The following is an 18,893-nucleotide window of genomic DNA, read 5'->3' on the forward strand; positions in this document are numbered from 1 at the left end:
CCTTAGGCCCCACCAGTAGGCGGAGCTTTGGGATGGATGGGCCAATCCGGCCTCATTCCGTCGTTGGCTGCCTGCCGGACAGGCGGGTTTGGCTCCCGTCTGTCTGGCCAACTACACAAAGGTACGGGGAAGGGGGGAGGGGGTGTCGTGAGGGTCGGCCAGGGGGGTCCCGGGTCGGCTGGAGGGTCGGCCAGGGGGGGTCCCGGGTCGGCTGGGGGGGCGGTCAGAGGTTCTTGGGGGGGGGGGGGGTCGTTGGGGGGAGTGGGGTTTGCGTCGAGGGCAGGAGGGCCTGGGATCCCTCCTGCCCGTAATGTAGTGCGGGGTGGGGGTAGGAGGTCGCCGTGGCCAGGAGGGTTTGGGCTCCCTCCTGGCCCGATATTGTCGGGGAGTTGGGGAGTCGGCGGGGCAAGAGGGCTTGGGCTCCCTTTTGCCCCGATCGTGTCGGGGAGTCGGGGGGGCAAGAGGGCTTGAGCTCCCTCTTGCCCTGATCGTTGTCGGGGGGTGCCGCGGTTGGCTGGGGCAAGAGGGCTTGAGCTCCCTCTTGCCCCGATCGTGTCGGGGAGTCGGGACCGCCAAGAGGAAGCAGCAGGACACCGGTAGGAGCTTCTACATGATAGGGGGGTCGGGAGGCTGTGGGGGTGCGAGCGGTCCTTCAGGGTGGGGGTGCGGGTGGGAGTGCGTGCGAGCAGTCCTTCGGGGTGGGGGTGCGGATGCGTGTGAGCGGTCCTGCAGGGGGGGTTGAATTGGACGTTGGGGGGGGCATCAGGCTTTCAGGGTGGGGACAGGACTTCAAGGGGGAGAGGGAGAGTCGGGAGGCGGGCGAAAGGAGAGTCGGGGTGGCCAGAGGAGAGTCGGGGCGGGCGAAAGGAGAGTCGGGCAGCATGCGCGGTATACGGGTGTGCGCGGTATATAAAAATTTCTGTACATAAATTTGTGTTTTTCGCGTGCTATACCTGTGTGCGCGTTTTACACGGGTGCGCGTTATCTACGTGAAAATACGGTAGACGATTTTTGATGGAAAAACTGGTAGAAGGAATGGCTTCCTGCTGCTGAACTGAAGAAGAAGGGAGTACCAAGGTTGTCTCGGCCACTAAGGAGCTATCAGAATCATGGTGGCATGATCGTTCTTCAACTTGACTAGAGTCTTGAGAATGAGAGGGAATGGAGGAAATGCATACAGGGAGAGATTCGTCCATTCCAGTAGAAAAGAATCTGCCTCGAGGCGATGAGGAGAATATATCCTGGAGCAGAACCGAGGCAGTTTGTGATTGTGGGGAGATGCAAAGAGATCAAAGAAACATAGAAACATAGAAATAGATGGCAGATAAGGGCCACGGCCCATCCCGTCTGCCCACCCTAATGACCCTCCCCTACCTTTACCTTGTGAATAGATCCCACGTGTCGATCCCATTTGGCCTTAAAATCAGGCACGCAGCTGGCCTCAATCACCTGAAGTGGAAGACTATTCCAGCGATCAACTACCCTTTCAGTAAAAAAGAACTTCCTGGTGTCACCTTGCAGTTTCCCGCCTCTGATTTTCCACGGATGCCCTCTTGTTGCCGAGGGACCCTTGAAAAAGAAGACATCTTCCTCTGTCTCGACGCGGCCCGTGAGATATTTGAACGTCTCGATCATGTCTCCCCTCTCTCTGCGCTCCTCGAGTGAGTATAGCTGTAATTTTTCTAACCGTTCCTCGTACGGGAGATCCTTGAGTCCCGAGACCATCCGGGTGGCCATTCTCTGGACCGACTCCATCCTCAGCACATCCTTGCGATAATGCGGCCTCCAAAATTGCACATAGGTGGGGCCTCACCATGGATCTATACAATGGCATAATGACCTCCGGCTTACGGCTGACGAAACCCCTGCGTATGCAACCCATGATTTGTCTTGCCTTGGATGAAGCTTTCTCCACTTGATTGGCAGCCTTCATGTCTTCACTGACGATCACCCCTAAGTCTAGCTCTGCTACCGTTCTTGTTAGGATCTCACCATTAAGGGTATAAGTCCTGCATGGATTTTGGCTACCCAAGTGCATAACTTTGCATTTTTTGGCTTTGAAACTGAGTTGCCAGATCCTAGACCAGCGCTCCAGTAGGAGTAGATCGTGCATCATGTTGTCGGGCATTGAGTTTTTGACCGTTGTGCTTTTGCCCACTACATTGCTTAGCTTGGCGTCATCGGCGAATAATGTTATTTTACCTCGGAGCCCTTCTGTCAAGTCACTTATGAAGATATTGAACAGGATCGGGCCCCAAGACCGAGCCTTGGGGCACTCCACTGATCACCTCCGTCATTTCAGAGGGGGTGCCGTTTACCATTACCCTTTGAAGCCTACCTCCAAGCCAGTTCCCAACCCATTTTTTCAATGACTCGCCCAATTCTATAGAACTCATTTTGCTTAGCAACCTGCGGTGTGGTACATTATCGAATGCTTTGCTAAAGTCCAGGTATACGATGTCCAGGGACTCCCCAACATCTAGCTTCCTCGTCACCCAGTCAAAGAAGCTGATAAGGTTGGATTGGCAGGATCTCCCCTTAGTAAATCCATGTTGACGGGGATCCCGTAGGTTCTCCTCATCAAGGATTGTGTCTAATTGGTGTTTGATTAAGGTTTCCATTAGTTTGCTCAATACTGATGTGAGACTCACCGGTCTATAGTTTGTTGCCTCAATTTTTGAGCCTTTCTTATGAAGTGGAATGACGTTAGCCATCCTCCAGTCCAACGAGACGCTGCCTGTACTAAGGGAGAGGTTGAAGAGTGCGGACAGCGGTTCTGCCAAGACATCACTCAACTTCCTGAGCACCCTGGGGTGTAGGTTGTCAGGCCCCATAGCCTTGTTAACCTTGAGCCTTGACAGTTCATCGTACACACTGCTGGGTGTAAACTTGAAATTACTAAATGGGTCAGCTGAGTTAACCCTTGTCTGTAGCTGAGGGCCTTGCCCTGGCGCTTCTCGGGTGAAGACTGAGCAGAAATATTCATATAATAGTTGTGCCTTTTCCGAGTCTTTTTCCACATATTCTCCGTCTGGTTTCCTAAGACGTACTATCCCTCCCGAGTTTTTTCTTCTGTCACTGATGTACCTGAAGAATGATTTATCTCCCTTCTGGATGTTCTTTGCTAGAGACTCTTCCATGTGGAATTTAGCCTCCCTGACTGCAGTTTTGACGGCTTTTGACTTGGTCAGGTATTCTGCTCTAGAGTCTTGTTTCCCTGATTGTTTGTAAGAGATGAATGCTTTTTTCTTCTTCTTGATGAAGTCTGAGATCTCTGCAGTGAACCACTTCGGCTTATTGTTCCTACGCCGTTTACTTACTAATTTAACATAGCGGCTTGTCGCTTCCTGTATGGTGGCTTTCAGAGTCGACCACATTTCTTCTACGCTATTGGTTTCTGCTTGGCTTTGTAGCACCTGGTGAACAAATTCTCTCATGTTCTGGAAGTTTGTGTCCTTGAATTTGAGGACCTTGGTCAGTGTGGTAGGTTTAGTGAAGCCTTTCCTAAGATTGAACCATATCATGTTGTGGTCGCTGGAGGCCAGTGTTTCTCCCACCAAGACTTCTGTGACACTTTTCCCCATTGGTAAGTAACAGGTCCAGTATTGCCTGATCCCTTGTTGGGTCCAACACCAGTTGCCTGAGACGTGCTCCCCTCAAAGAGTTCAATAGCCTCCTACTGCTGCCGGAAGCAGCGGTAAGTGTGTCCCAATCCACATCAGGCATGTTGAAGTCGCCTAACAGTACTGTGTCCCCACGCAAGGTGATATTCTCTATATCTCCTATTAACTCCATATCTAGGTCATCCTGTTGTCTTGGGGGTCTGTAAATTACGCCAAGATACAGGCATTTGTCCTTCCCTCTGGCCAAATTAACCCAAAGAGATTCCCCAGTGTACTGGACATCTGCGATTCTTGTGACCTTAATGTCATCTTTTGTATATAATGCTACACCTCCTCCCATTCTGCCCTCCCTGTCCCGGCGAAGCAAGTTGTAATCCGGTATGAGCATGTCCCACCCATGGGAGTCCGTGAACCAGGTCTCAGATATTGCCACCACATCCAGGTCGGCATTCCTTATTTCCGTTTCCAGTTCCAGGATCTTGTTACCCAAACTGTGTGCATTAACGTACATAGCCCTCCATGTGTTTTTGTTACTTCTCGTTTGAGCTACTTGGACACTATTAGCATTATGCTCATATTTTGTATTCTCCCTAGAACTATATTGTGTACTTAACCCGGACTCCCCAGATCCAGTACTACAGTGTGTACCTATCCCAAATATGGAAGGGTGTGTATCCTGTGGGGGTGTTCCCTCGTGGGCTACTTGAACTCCTTTGGTACAATATGCAATGTGTGTAACCCCTCTGGACCCAGGATTACAATGTGTACTGCCCATAGTCCCGGAATTACAATGTGTACTCTCCCCTGACCCAGAATTGCAATGTGTACTCTTCCTAGATCCAGAAGTACAATGTGTATATCCTCTAGACCCAGAATTACAATGTGGCCCAGAATTATAATGTAAACCTACCCCAGACCCGAAATTGTGTATGCTCTCCCCTGACCTAGAATTTCGGTGACCACTTACCTCAGCCTTCAAAAAAGATTGACAATTTAGCTCATCAGGTTGGTTGTTTGTGCCCGTACCCTCCCCCGACTTACCTAGTTTAAAGTCCTGTGAAGTAGGCGGGCTAGACGGTGTCCAAGGACGATCTATCTGAGGAGTTCCCCACTGCAAAAAAATGTGATGAAGAGGTGAGCAATTGAGTGTCCATTCGTGAGGTTGCAGAAGACGACTCAATTTGTCCGCCAAACAGTTTTTCGCCCCTTGGATATAGGCAGCTTTCAGGAAGGCGTTGTGGAATTGCCCAGTCACAAACCTTCAGAGTTTCTTGACAAAGGGATAGAGATCCCATCCCTCCCTGTTGGTTGTCCGTCTGATTGAGGACTACCTGGTCGTGAAGAAGATGTTGAAAAGCTTTCAGAGCATTGAAAATCGCTCTGAGTTCCAACAGATTGATGTGACACTGACGATCCGTGCTGAACCAGTGGCCTTGAGTACGGAGACCATCGAGATGAGCCCCCCAAGCGTAGGTCAAGGAATCTGTCGTGAGGACCTTCTGATGAGGGGGTGTTTGAAACAGCAAACCTCTGGAGAGATTGGGAGAGAGCATCCACCAGCGGAGTGACTGTCTCAACGAAAGAGTGACTGTAATGTGTCGAGAGAGTGGTTCGCAAGCCTGCGTCCACTGAGATACCAGGGCACATAAAACTGTGGAGGCCATGTGACCTAGGAGTACCATCATGTGTCTCGCTGTGATTGAAGAGCAGGAGGACACTGCATGACAGAGTTGAAGAAGAGCATCCAGACGTTGTTGAAGAAGGAATGCTCTGAGTTGGATAGTGTCCAGAACAGCTCCTATGAACTGCAGAGACTGAGAGGGCTGAAGTTGGGATTTGGGAAACTTGATTTCGAATCCCAAGCTTTATAGGAACCATGTAGTTCATTGGGTCGCTACAATAACCCCCTGAGATGTTGAATCTTTGATGAGCCAGTGGTCTAGGTAGGGAAACACCTGAAGATCATGGTTCCTTAGAACTGCTACTACCACCACCAGGCAATTGGTGAACATTCTGGGAGATGAAGCCAGGCCGAGGGTAGCACTCTGTATTTATAATGCAGATTCCCCACCTGAAATCGGAGGTACTGATGGGAGGTCGGATGAATGGGGATGCGAGTATAAGCCTCCTTGAGATCCAGAGAGCATAACCAATCGATCTGATCTAGGAGGGGGTAAAGGGACGCCAGGGACAACATGCAAAATTTTTCTTTGACTAAAAATTTTGTTGAGAGCCCTGAGATCCAAACATGGGTCACAGATCGCCCGTCTTCTTCGGAACTAGGAAGTAATGGGAGTAAAATTCCCTGCTCTGCTGTTCCAAAGGAACTTCTTCGATTGGCATGGAGATGAAGCAGAGCTTGAGCTTCCTGAAGAAGAAGGGCGGTCTGGGATGGATTAGAAGGATACTTGGAGGCAGCTCTGGAGGAACCTGAGTGAAATGAAGAGTAGTATCCATCCCTGATTATTGACAGCAACCAGAGGTCGGATGTAATGGTCTCCCATCGATGGTAAAAATGATGGAGACGACCGTCTATGGGTGGAAGGGAGGACAGAGGGCAGAACGATGGAGGTTATGCTCTGTTTTAAACAGTCAAAAAGGCTGCGCAGCCTTAGGTGCAGCAGAAGGCTGAGGTTTCTGTTGCTGTGGTTTCTTGGGAGGTGCTCGAGTGTAAGGAGTTGCCCTTGGAGTATAACGCCTCTGGAAAACTGGAGTTGGGCATGAAGGTTTTGCAGGTGCTGGCTTTGGCTTTGGTCTGACAATGGAAGCAAAAGACTTTTCATGCTCAGATAATTTCTTAGTGGCAGCCTATATGGATTCATCAAAGAGATCATTGCTCTACACAAGGAACTGTAGCCAGACAGTCCTGAAGATTAGGATCCATGTCAATGGTGCGAAGCCAGGCCACACATAGTTACAGAGAAAGCAGTAGCCCTAGCAGACAGTTCAAAGGCATCATAAGATGACTGGAGAAGATACAATCTGAGTTGTGACAGAGTAGCAGTGACTTTCTTGGAACTCAAAATGCCTATGTTGATCCAGGTTCTGGAGAAAGCCTGGAAGAATATCACATGAGGAACTTGAGATAAGCAACGAAGATAAAACTGTATTTGAGGACTTTGGAGGACATCATAGCATTTTGTTAAAGATGACGTCCAAACTTGTCCATGGTCTTACCCTCTCTTCCAGGAGGAACTATAGCATAGACCCTGGTAGGATGGGCTCTTTTCAAAGAGGATTCCACAAGGAGGGATTGGTGAGATAACTGTGAATTCTCAAACCGTTTGCAATGTAGAGTTATATACCTCGAGTCCAACTTGCCTGGAACAGTAGGTATAGCATAAGGAGTCTCTAGACATCGTTTGAAAGTTTGAGACAAAAGCTTATGAAGAGGAAGCTTAAGTAACTCTGCAGGAGGTTGAGGCAGATGCATGACCTCGAGATACTCAGAGTATTTAGAACCAGCATCTAATTGAATTTCTAGGTCATCAGCCATCTGACGAAGGAAGGAAGAGAAGGAGAGCTGATCCGCCAGGGCCCTGCCTTGAGAGGAACTCGAAGACCTTGAGGCGCTTCGAGTGGAGAACGAAGGTAAAGCCTCTTTGGAGAAGTGGCAATCCAAAGAATATGGAGACTTGGAGGAGGCAATGGAAGCAGCTGATTCCTCTGGATCTGGAAGCGGTGACCTCGACCGAGGAGTTGGAGGCCTCGAAGAGCTGGAAGGTCTGGAATGAGGTCTAGACGAGGAAGGCTGCTCTTTGGAAGGAGACTTGTGCCTCGATGAATGCCTCGATGAGGGCCTTGATCGACGAGAGTGATGCCTGGAAGCAGGTCTCGAGGACACTTCTCCCTATGTATGGAAACAGCAATGTTGCTGCGTGAATGAATAGGGCTGGAAGCTGTAGATTGAAAACTCAGTGGTTTGGATCGAGGAATCTCAAAAGCACTTCCAAAGACTCTGCTCCTTGTATGGAGTGTGAGGATTCCTGTTGAGACACTCGCAAAGAATCTACTCCGTGCATCGAGTGTGTAGATGCCAGACCCAACACTCGCAAAGAATCTGCTCCTTGAGTGTGAAGCTTCAGCTCGAGGCACACGCATAGCGGGAAACTACCGATTGCCCAGGCTGGATTACAGGTAGGCATTGTTGAGGCAGAAACTATATTTGCTCAGTAATTGAACAAATTGCTGCTCCAACTTGGTCTGGAGAGAAGCCTGCAAATGTGGATCCGCGTCTGAAACAGACCACTTGCTGAGGGTATAGGCTCCAAGGTGGCAGTGGAGATGTGCTTCGACTTGAGGTCTTGGTGAGCTTGAGGACCACCGCTGGAACCTTCTGCTTAGGTATCTGGCCTGAGGGGAGCTCAGGGGAAGATAAAGCAGGTGTACTCGAGGCTAAAGACAATCCAAATGAGTTGTGGAAGCAGGACCCTTGCTGGAAGATGGGCCGAGGCAGCATTCGAGGTCGAGGATGTCACTGAAGAGTCCATCCTGAATAGTTTTTCCACTAAATCCCGACGACGTTTTTTAAGGCTCGAGGTTGAGAGTAGCACAGCACTTGCACGACTTAAGACTATTGATCCAGCCCAAGGCATTTGAGGCACCAGCAGTGTGGGTCCGTGAAGAAATTTGCACGCAGGCACTGGCTTACACTTCTTGAAGCCCGTTACTGGCCGGAACTGCCCCGCCAGTCAGTCGACTAAGAAAAAATAAATAAAGTCCATTAAAAAAAAAAAGTAAAGTAAAAGAAATAAGTAACACAGCGATTCGCGACTAAAAAGAACAAAACCACAGTGAGAGAGGCACGAAGCGAACGAAGTTCAGCGCAGAACGTCAAAGTACAGACTTCTTGGCTCCACGGAAAACTGAGCACTGAGGAGACTCGCCCTGTGCTGGTGCGGTTGACTCGAAAACTTCTGAAGTTTCTACAAGCAAGTATGCTTGCGAGGCTAGTCCGCATCGGGGCTCGTGGATGATGTCACCCATATGTGAGAATAGGCTACCTGCTTGTCCTGGGATAATCCACTCAGTACTGTGCTTGGGTTCCAACTGCCGAAATCGCCGTCAAAACTCACTTCAGCCCATCTACACCCTCCCAGCCATTGAAGCCCTCCCCAGCCCATCCTCCCTCAACAGCCATATACAGACACTGACCGTGCAAGTCTGCTCAGTACTGGCCTTAGTTCAACATTTACTACTAGCTTTATAGCCCGTTACATTAACCGGGTGCTAGAATGTATGTGTGTGTCTGTCTTTATTTTTTTCTCTCTCTGTCTCCTTAGCCGCTTTCTGTATTTCTGTCTTTCTTTGTTTTGGCTGTCCGTTACCACCCCTTGCGTGCTCCCCCTGTCCATTCTCCCTTCCTTTTACCTCCCCTTATCCAGCAGCCAGCCCTTCTCCTTGTTTACCCCCCCTCCTGTCCATTCAGCACCACTTCCTGCTCCCCCTGTCCAGCAGTACGCCTCCCTTCCTTTTCCCCCCAATCCATCAGCACCTCTTCCTGCTCCCCCTGTCCAGCAGTAGGCCTCCTTTTTTTGCCCCCTATCCATCAGCACTCTTCCTGCTCCCCCTACTCCCCCTGTCCAGCAGTAGGCCTCCCCTTCCTTTTTCCCCCCTGTCCATCAGCACCTCTTCCTGATCCCCCTGTCCAGCAGTAGGCTTTCCTTCCTTTTTCCCCCCTGTCATTAGCACCTCTTCCTGCTCCCCTTGTGCAGCAGAAGGCCTCCCTTCCTTTCCCCAACCCCCACCAAAGCAGAATCTCCCCTCTGTCTATCCCCCCAACAGTCCAGCATCTCCCCATCAATCCATCCTCACCTCTGTCTGCCATTTCGCGGGGTCCAGCTCCGGCGCATCGCTCGTGCACAACAGCGGGATGCAGCGCCACCCAGCAGCAAGTGCCGCCATCGGGAGGCCCCTTTCGAGGGAGCGGGACAGGCTGCTGAGGAGCTTCAGGGGCTGCTGAGACGGCAGAGACGGAGCGGCCGAGATGAACTGGCGTCCCCCACCCCTCCCCAGGGGTACCAGCGACGCTCTCCCTCTTAGCGAGCTGGGCTGTAAAAAAGTAGACTGTGACGTATAAGCGCAGCATGCGCACTCGTTGCCGTCGCAACGGAACAGGGAACATGCGGCGCGAGTGCGCATGCGCGCTTAACATTTTATTATTATTGATTATTTTCTGATTCTAGATCCTCTGTGTTCATCCCACGCTTCTTTGAACTTCATCACCGTTTTCCTCTCCACCACCTCTCTCGGGAGCGCATTCCAGGCATCCACAACCCTCTCCTTAAAGTAGAATTTTCCTAACATTGCTCTTGAATCTACCACCCCTCAACCTCAAATTATGTCTCTGGTTTTACCATTTTCCTTTCTCTGGAAAATATTTTGTTAACATAAGAACATAAGCACTGCCTCTGCCGGGTCAGACCAGGGGTCCATCGTGTCCAGCAGTCCGCTCCCGCAGACGGCCCCCAGGTCCGTGACCTATAAGTGGTCCTTAACCTAAATTCTTATTCCCTATTCATTTAGTACCTGTATAGTTACCCTCTATCTGTACCCTTCAATCCCCTTCTCCTTCAGGAAGTCATCCAATCCCTTTTTTGAAGCCCAAAATTGTACTCTGCCCTATCACCTCCACTGGGAGCGCATTCCAGATGTCCACAACCCTCTGAGTGAAGAAGAACTTCCTAGCATTCATTTTGAATCTATCTACTCTCAATTTTTCTGAATGCCCTCTTGTTTTTGTCGGCCCGGTTAGTCTGAAGAATCTGTCCTTCTCTACCCTCTCTAGGTCTTTCATGATTTTATAGGTCTCTATCATATCCCCTCTAAGTCTCCGCTTTTCCAGGGTAAAGAGCCCCAGCTGCTCCAACCTTTCAGCATATGAAAGGTTTTCCATCCCTTAATCATCCTTGTTGCTCTTCTCTGGACCCTTGTTGCTCTTCTCTGGACCTTCATAATTCCTTCCAGGCACGGAATCTATGGCCTCCTTCTTTCCACATTCTTCCCTTTCCCATCAGATTGTTTTTCTATCTGTCATACCTTTTTCTTGCTCATCTAGCATCATTGCTCTCTCTGAGGACTTCATCTTTCTCACTAATGTCAAATTTCTCTTTCTTTATTTTACATCTTCTCTTCTTCCTTTTCCTATCTGTTGGAAATATCAAACCTAATCTTGGGGGTTCAAGACAACTCTTAACCATGAGTGATTTAAAAAACAGTACTGGGCAGGAGCAGATGGATAGTAGGAGAAGGAGAAGGGATGGTCTTTCACCAAGTTACTCTTGGCCCCCAATTCCTCCATTCTCCTTTACCTTCCGTCACCTTACTTTTCTGAGAACAGTATAGGAAAGAAGAACTGGGTCTCCTCTGCAGTGACTTGTAAGATGAGCTCTACCCAGCTGCCACTGGGTATTTGAACATTTGAATCATATTTCTCCTGTCCCTCCTTTCCTCTAGGATATACATATTCAGGGCTTCCAGTTTCACCTCATACGTCTTCTGGCGCAAGCTTCCTATCATTTTCGTCACCCTCCTCTGGACCACTTCAAGTCTTCTTACGTCCTTCACCAGATACGGTCTCCAAAACTGAACACAATACTCCAAGTGGGGCCTCGCTAACGACCTGTACAGGGGCATCAACACCTTTTTCCTTCTACTGGCCACACCTCTCTTTATACAGCCCAGCATCCTTCCAGCAGCAGCCACCACCTTGTTACACTGTTTTTTCGCCTTTAGATCTTCGGACATTATCACCCCAAGGCCCCTCTCTCCGTCCGTGCATATCAGCTTTTCACCTCCCAGCATATACGATTCCTTCCGATTATTAATCCCCAAATGCATTACTCTGCATTTATTTGCATTGACATTTTAGTTGCCAGGCATTAGACCATTCCTCTAACTTTTGCAGATCCTTTTTCATATTTTTTACTCCCTCTTCGGTGTCTACTCCGTTACAAATCTTGGTATCATCCTCAAAAAGGCAAACTTTTTCTTCTAACCCTTCAGCAATGTCACTCACAAACATATTGAACAGGGTCAGCTCCAGCACTGAACCCTGAGGGACTCCACTACTCACCTTTCCTTCCTCCGAGCAACTTCCATTAACCACCACTCTCTGGCGTCTGTCCGACAGCCAGTTTCTAACCCAGTTCACCACTTTGGGTCCTAACTTCAACCCTTCAAATTTGTTCAACAGCCTCCTATGAGGAACCGTATCAAAGCATATGTTCTTGATCCAGCTCTCTGGTCACCCAATCAAAAAATGTGACTAGCGGTGTACCCCAGGGCTTGGTACTTGGGCCCATCTTACTTAATATTTTCATCAATGACCTAGAGGATGGAACATCCAGTGAGATCATCAAGTTTGCAGATGCAGGGCAATCAAATCGCAGGACAGTGAGGAACTCCAGAGCGACTTGAGTCGACTGAGAGAAATGGGTAGATAATATGCAGATGAAGTTTAATGTGAAAAATTCAAAGTGATGCACTTAGCAGAAAGAATAAGGAACACAAGTATAGTATGTCGGGTGCAACTCTGGGAAAATAACCTAACAGGAAAAGAACCTGAATTGATAGGACCCTGAACCGTTAGCGCAATGCACGGTGGCGGAGAAGAACGCAAACAGAATGCTAGGCATGATAAAGAAGGGAATCACGAGTAGATCGGAGAAAGTAATAATGCCGCTTTATAGAGCGATGGTAAGACCACACTTGGAATACTGCATCCAACATTGGTATCCATAACTAAAGAAGGAAATAAACTGCTGGAGAGGGTGCAGAGACGAGCAACAAAGCTAGTGAAAGGTATGGAGAACCTGGATTACGAGGAATGACTTAAGAGGACTGGGGTTGTTCTCCCTTGAGAAAGGAGACTGCGAGGGGATCTGATCAAGATTTTCAAATACTGAAAGGAATCGACAAAATAGAGCAGGAAAAACATGTTATTTACAATGTCCAATGTGACATGACAAGAGGGCATGGACTGAAGCTGAGGGGGGGGACAGGTTCAGGACAAATATCAGGAGGTTCTGTTTCACTTAGCGAGTGGGGGACACCTGGAATGCTCTCCCAGAAGAGGTAATTGCGGAATCCATCGTTCTAGGATTTAAGGGTAAGCTAGATGTACATCTCCTTATGAGTGGCATAGAGTGATAGGGTAAGGGTAAACAGATGCACACATCTCCTTATGAGAACCATAGAGTGATATGGGGACTAAAACTATGCCAGGGTACACCCTGGCGAGGCCTCCGCGTTGTGCGGATCGCCGGACTTGATGGACCTAGGGTCTGATCTGGAGATGAGCATTCTTATGTTCTTTTGACATGATTTACCTTTTGTAAAAATATTTGCCACGGATCCTGTAACCCATTAGATTCAAAGAAGTACACAATCCTTTCTTCAGCAACATTCCATTATTTTTCCAACAAACGAAGTGAGGCTCACCGGCCTGTAGTTTCCCGCTTCATCCCCTGTGATCACTTTTGTGAATAGGGACCACATCCGCTCTCTCCAATCCCCAGGAACCACTCCCATCTCAGAGATTTGTTGAACAAGTCTTTAATAGGCTCCCCAAAACCTCTCTGAGCTCCCTCAGAATCCTGGGATGGATCCCGTTCCGGTCCCATCACTTTGTCCATCTTCAGTTTTTCAAGTTGCTCATAAACACTCTCCTCTGTGAACGGTGCAGAATCTACTCCATTTTCTCATGTTACTTTTCCAAACAATCTCGGTCCTTCTCCAGGATTTTCTTCCGTGAACACAAACAGAAGTATTTGTTTTCGCACATCGCTTTTTTCCTCATCACTCTCCACATATCAGTTCCAGCATCTTTTAGTTTAGGCAATTCGATTTTTCATCTTCCTCCTTTCACTAATATATATGAAAAAAATTTTTGTCTCCCTTTTTTACATTTTTAGCCATTTGTTCTTTCACCTGCGCTTTCGCCAGACATATCTCTTGGCTTCTTTCAGTTTCACCCTGTAGTCCTTCCTGCACTCTTTTTCTTGGGCTTTTATAGAACTGCCATCACCGGATCAGAACCCAAGGTCCATCGAGTCCGGCAATCTGCACTCGCGGAGGCCCAGTCATGTGCACACCTGATGTAGTTTTAGTCACCCGTATCCCTCTATGCCTCTCGTAAGGAGATGTGCATCTAATTTGCTTTTGAATCCTAGAACAGTGGATTTAATAATAACCTCCTCTGGGAGAGCATTCTAGGCATCCACCACTCACTGCGTGAAGCAGAACTTCCTGACATTTGTCCTGGTCTTGTCCCCCCTCAGCTTCAGTCCATGTTCTCTTGTCCATGTCACACTTGACAAGGTAAATCATTTATTTTCCTGCTCTATTTTGTCGATGCCTTTCAGTATTTTGAAAGTCTCAATCATGTCCCCTCGCAGTCTCCTCTTCTCAAGGGAGAACAGTCCCAGTTTCTTGAGTCATTCCTCGTATTCCAAGTTCTCCATACCAGTTATTAGCTTCGTTGCTCGTCTCTGCACCCTTTCCAGCATTTTTATATCCTTCTTTAGGTTGGGAGACCAATGTTGGACGCAGTATTCCAAGTGTGGTCTGACCATTGCCCTATAGAGTGGCATTATAACTCTCTCCAATCTACTCGTGATTCCCTTCTTTATCATACCTAACATTCTATTTGCTTTCTTTGCCGTTGCCGCACATTGTGCCGACGGTTTCAGGGTCCTATCTATCATTACACCCAGGTCCTTTTCATGTTCGCTCTTGCCCAGAGTTGCACCAGTCATTCTATACTCGTATTCCTTATTCTTACTGCCTAAATGCATTACTTTGCACTTTTCCACATTAAATTTCATCTGCCATTTCATGAACGCCAACTCTTTCGCATTTATTTTCTCTGCCACAAGTTTGGAGAACCATATCGGTTTCCTTTTTCTCTTGTTTTTATTTATTTTCTTCACATAAGGGTCCGTAGCCATTTTAATCGTTCCTTTTTTAAAATTATAATTTAAATTTATCAGGAGTCAGAGTAGGTACATTTTTATTGACTCCGACTCCAGGTACCCAAAATTGTCTCTGACTCCTCGACTCTGACTTCACAGCCCTGAGTAGTGTCCATCCATTCCTTAATTACACCAAAACATTTTTCTAACCATGTGTATTGTGTCTTGCATTGCATTCTCTACCGGGACCAAACTGAATATCATAGTCATACAGCTTATAGCTAACTACCAGTTTCCCAGTATCTTGCTATAAGCATAAAAATGAACCCAAACTCCAGTGGTGGTGATCTTGTATTTTATTAGGACAGATTACACCTCTCTAAACAAGCCATACTACCATATTGATTTCCTCAGAGACTCAGGGATTGAAAGATATAATGGAGAAGTCAGAAAAATATATACTACCATATTGGGCAAACTAGATGAGCTGTACAGACCTTTATCTGCCGTTATTTACTATATTACTATGTTATGATGTGCCCTGCTCCTATCATCTGTATTTTATGTTACAACCCATTCTATAAAAACAGGATATCAATTTTTATTTTACTAGAGGACACACTTCAAGAAAGCTAGCAAATACAATAATTATGCAAAGCAAACTGAACTTAAATTTGACTATTAAGTTCAGGAAAGGGGAACTTTATAAACTACAGTATCTCACAATTTGTAGCTCTTTACTGTCAAGTATAAGAAAGGTTGTTTGCAGCTAAAGGGCCCTTTTGCCTAACATAGCAAAAATGGCCTAATGCAGTGTACCAAAGCATTCAACACTAGTTTTGCAATGTGTATGTACTAACTGCACACTAAATATTCTTTTTTTTTTTTTTTTTTTGAGGGAATGTGTCAGAGGCAGAGAGCTGGTGGACCTGTGCCAATCAGTTATTATCATCTACATTACTGCATGCTACCTGGTTAGCACACAGCTAACACATGAACCCTTTCACTACAAAATAAGTGGTAGTAATTGCTCATATGGTAATTCAGTCAAGGCACCCTAAAATCATTTGGACAGCTGCGATCATCTACAGATAAGTTAAAGAAACTTTTTGATTGAGGGTTGCAACTTTTTATATTGATTGTTTCCATTCAGGAATCACTTATATTGATTGTTTTAAAAGTTTTTCATTGCATAGAGCATTTTTGAATTATTATAAAAAGAAAAAATGATGGTGATTACATATATGATGTTTTTGGGTAGTGTCCACAGTGCGCTTTAGGGTGCACGCTGTCTGTGGGATATACACGGGTGAAAAGCTAAGAGAAATCTAAAAGTTATTCCCAGAAATTGATAGTTCACCTTCATTATTTAGTTAATTGATGGTTAACTCAAAGTGCTGTGGGCAATTTTAAAACTTAGGAGCAGGTCTCTTATGTGGTCTTGATTTTAGTGTACCGTCATTAAAATGAAAATAACAAATCTGGGTTTTTACAGCCACGGTAACCATAGAAACATAATGGCAAATAAAGGCCAAATGGCCCATCCAGTCTGCCAATCCGCAGCATCCACTATTTCCTCCTGTCCCTAAGAGATCCCACATGCCTGTCCCACGTTTTCTTGAATTCAGACACAATCTTTGTTTCCACCACCTCTACCTTAGCACAAATGAAAGACTTTAGGGTGCACCCAAGGCCACTTTTTACTGCAGCTTAGTGAAAGGACCCCTGAATAAATTCAAATTCTTTTACAGTGAGAATATTAAGTACATTACTGCTAGGAGAGCTAATGGTGCAGTGCCATATTCTGACATTAGAGGGAAGCATTGTTACTGTGATCAGAACAACCTACTGCTCATTTGCTAGTCAAGCATTTTTAAAACCCTGATCTTTCTGGATAAATATATTTAATCATGCAATTTATTTGATTACAAAATGCTAACTATAAATACTCCTAAGACATCAGCTTTGTGATATATTCAGACACAATAGAAGCAGGCAGACTTCAAGAGTTCAGTCTGAGATTAATGTACAGCTTCAAACATTATAATTTAAGACACACATGGCCCAGTACTACTCACCACAGGACCTCTCCTACTTCTTCTTTCTAGCCATTCGTGCTTCCAGGCGGGCATACACGTTGCCTTCAGTTTCTCCCGAATCATGCGCTCTTCTGGGCGGTCATCCATTTTCTGTAACCCCCTAAGGGTTTCTTTATTCTCCATATCACAACTACAATAAGAAGGAAAGAATTATAAAATGTGACTCACATTGTTTTTATTACAAATAAGAGCATTATGATATGGTACCAAGTCCAATACTGCACTATAATTACCTAAAATTAATTCCAAGTGGCTGGATCAGAAAGAATGACATTTACTATTTAGTCAGACAACCAGCTCAGTTATTTTTCAGAACTCCCCTTTACAAAATCAGAATATATATATTTCCATACGAGGAGTCTTAATTAATTTATCTGATTTAGGCTTCTTAGGCTTACTGACTTCAGTAGTACCTCCTGTATGCCACTAAACTTTTAGATCATACAGAATATTGGTACTCATAGTCATCATCAGCCACTACAGTGACTTTTTAAATAGTTTTAAATATTTTAAATACTATAGTATAAATCAATATAAATATAAATACTCATCTTCATCTACACGGGTGGCTTTTTTCAGCCAGCATAATATGAAGTGGGGCGTGTTTAACGCTAAGTTTGACATCATCACGTTTTTCAAAAAGGGTTGGGTATTTAATGCTTGAATGCCACGGCCATGTTTCCTGGATTAAATCTATAATGCGGGGAGCATGAACCGTTGGATTTAAGGTATTGCTAGAGAGTATGTATTGTTCTAAGCATTTTTCCAAGTTTTTTCTAAAGATTTATCTAATACTAAAGGTGATTGCTATTTATTATATACTTGCAGGGGGATTTCCTTGATACAGCCCTTTGGGGCGAAATGTAGATCTATGTCGGAGTGCCTACCCCCACCCACGTAGATGAAGATGAGTATTTATATTTATATTGATTTATACTAAAGTATTTAAAACTATTTAAAAAGTCACTGTAGTGGCCGATGACGACTATGAGTACCAATATTCTGTATGATCTAAAAATTTAGTGGCATACAGGAGGTACTACTGAATTCAGTAAGCCTAAGAAGCCTAAATCAGATAAATTAATTAAGACTCCTCGTATGGAGATATATATATTCTGATTTACTATTTAGGACATAAATAACTGCATGAAGCAGATTGATATGTTAATGCAGAGGTCATTCTACTAAAGGATATTAAGCCCTAAATGTGCACTTAGTGCATGCTAACAGGCTACTGCAGAAATGCCATTTGCAGTATTTTCCCTATTTGCGCACACTAACCCGTGTATTACCTATTTTTTTTAGAAATATTTTTGAAGAGGGGGCATGTCATGGGTGGAGAGTATGGGGCTCATAATAAAAAAAACAACAAAAAACACGTCTAAAAAGTGGCTTAAATGGGTACTTGGACAATCAAAAAGCCTGATCGTCCAAGTAAACATAACCATATAAGCACATAAGTACATAAGCATTGCCTCTGCTGAGTCAGACCATAGGTCCATCACGCCCAGCAGTCCGCTCCCGCGGTGGCCCCCCAGGTCAATGACCTGTAGTGATCTATTTCTCTACTACTCTATTACTTTACAGCCTTCTGTACTGTATAGTAACCCTCTAATTGTACCCATGAATCCACTTTTCCTTCATAAACTCGTTTCTAAAACCAGCTTAGACCTTCCCCCTGCCTCTAAACGCATAGAGCGAAAAGAAGCGTTTTTAGAGGTGGGGAAAGGGCGAGAGGTGGGCCAACCTAGACATAGGCGTACAGCAGGTATAAACAAAAGTTTAGATAGGTTGCCTAGTTGGCACTTATACATTTTGACTGAGACCAAATCAAAACAGGTATAAGTGCCGAAAAAGCTCAGCGGCCCCAGCAACCTGCCTACTGCAACTATCACGGCAGGAGATGGCTCATCTCTCCTACCGCAATGGCGATCGCCCACCCCCTGAATTGCGGCACTTCGGGGTGAGCATTGCAGCAGGGCATCTCCCCTGCCGGCGATCCACCCCTCTCCCCCCCTCGATCGGGCAGGAGGGAGCCCAAACTCTCCTGCCCCAGCAACCCCCCCTCCCGACAAAAATGCGGGCAGAAGGGAGCCCAAGCCCTCCTGCCCCTGGACCCCCACCCCCCACCCTACAACGATCCGAGCAGGAGGGAGCCCAAGCCCTCCTGCCCCAGCAACCCCCCCCCCCCCGACAATGATCCAGGCAGAAGGGAGCCCAAGCCCTCCTGCCCCAGCGAACCCCCAACTTGATCCAGG

The 18,893-nt window shown here is 46.5% G+C and overlaps 1 protein-coding gene across 1 annotated transcript in view; it reads right to left on the minus strand.

The window, feature by feature from the left end:
- MAP3K1 (mitogen-activated protein kinase kinase kinase 1) overlaps positions 1–18,893 on the minus strand; it is a 212,254-nt gene that overhangs the window by 173,702 nt on the left and 19,659 nt on the right. Inside the window, exon 2 of the mRNA XM_033957630.1 lies at positions 16,615–16,765. Coding sequence (XP_033813521.1) covers positions 16,615–16,765 — 151 coding nt within the window. The remainder of the gene's footprint in view (positions 1–16,614; positions 16,766–18,893) is intronic.

This window comes from Geotrypetes seraphini, chromosome 1 (genome assembly GCF_902459505.1).
Source record: "Geotrypetes seraphini chromosome 1, aGeoSer1.1, whole genome shotgun sequence".
Lineage (NCBI taxonomy): Eukaryota > Metazoa > Chordata > Amphibia > Gymnophiona > Dermophiidae > Geotrypetes > Geotrypetes seraphini.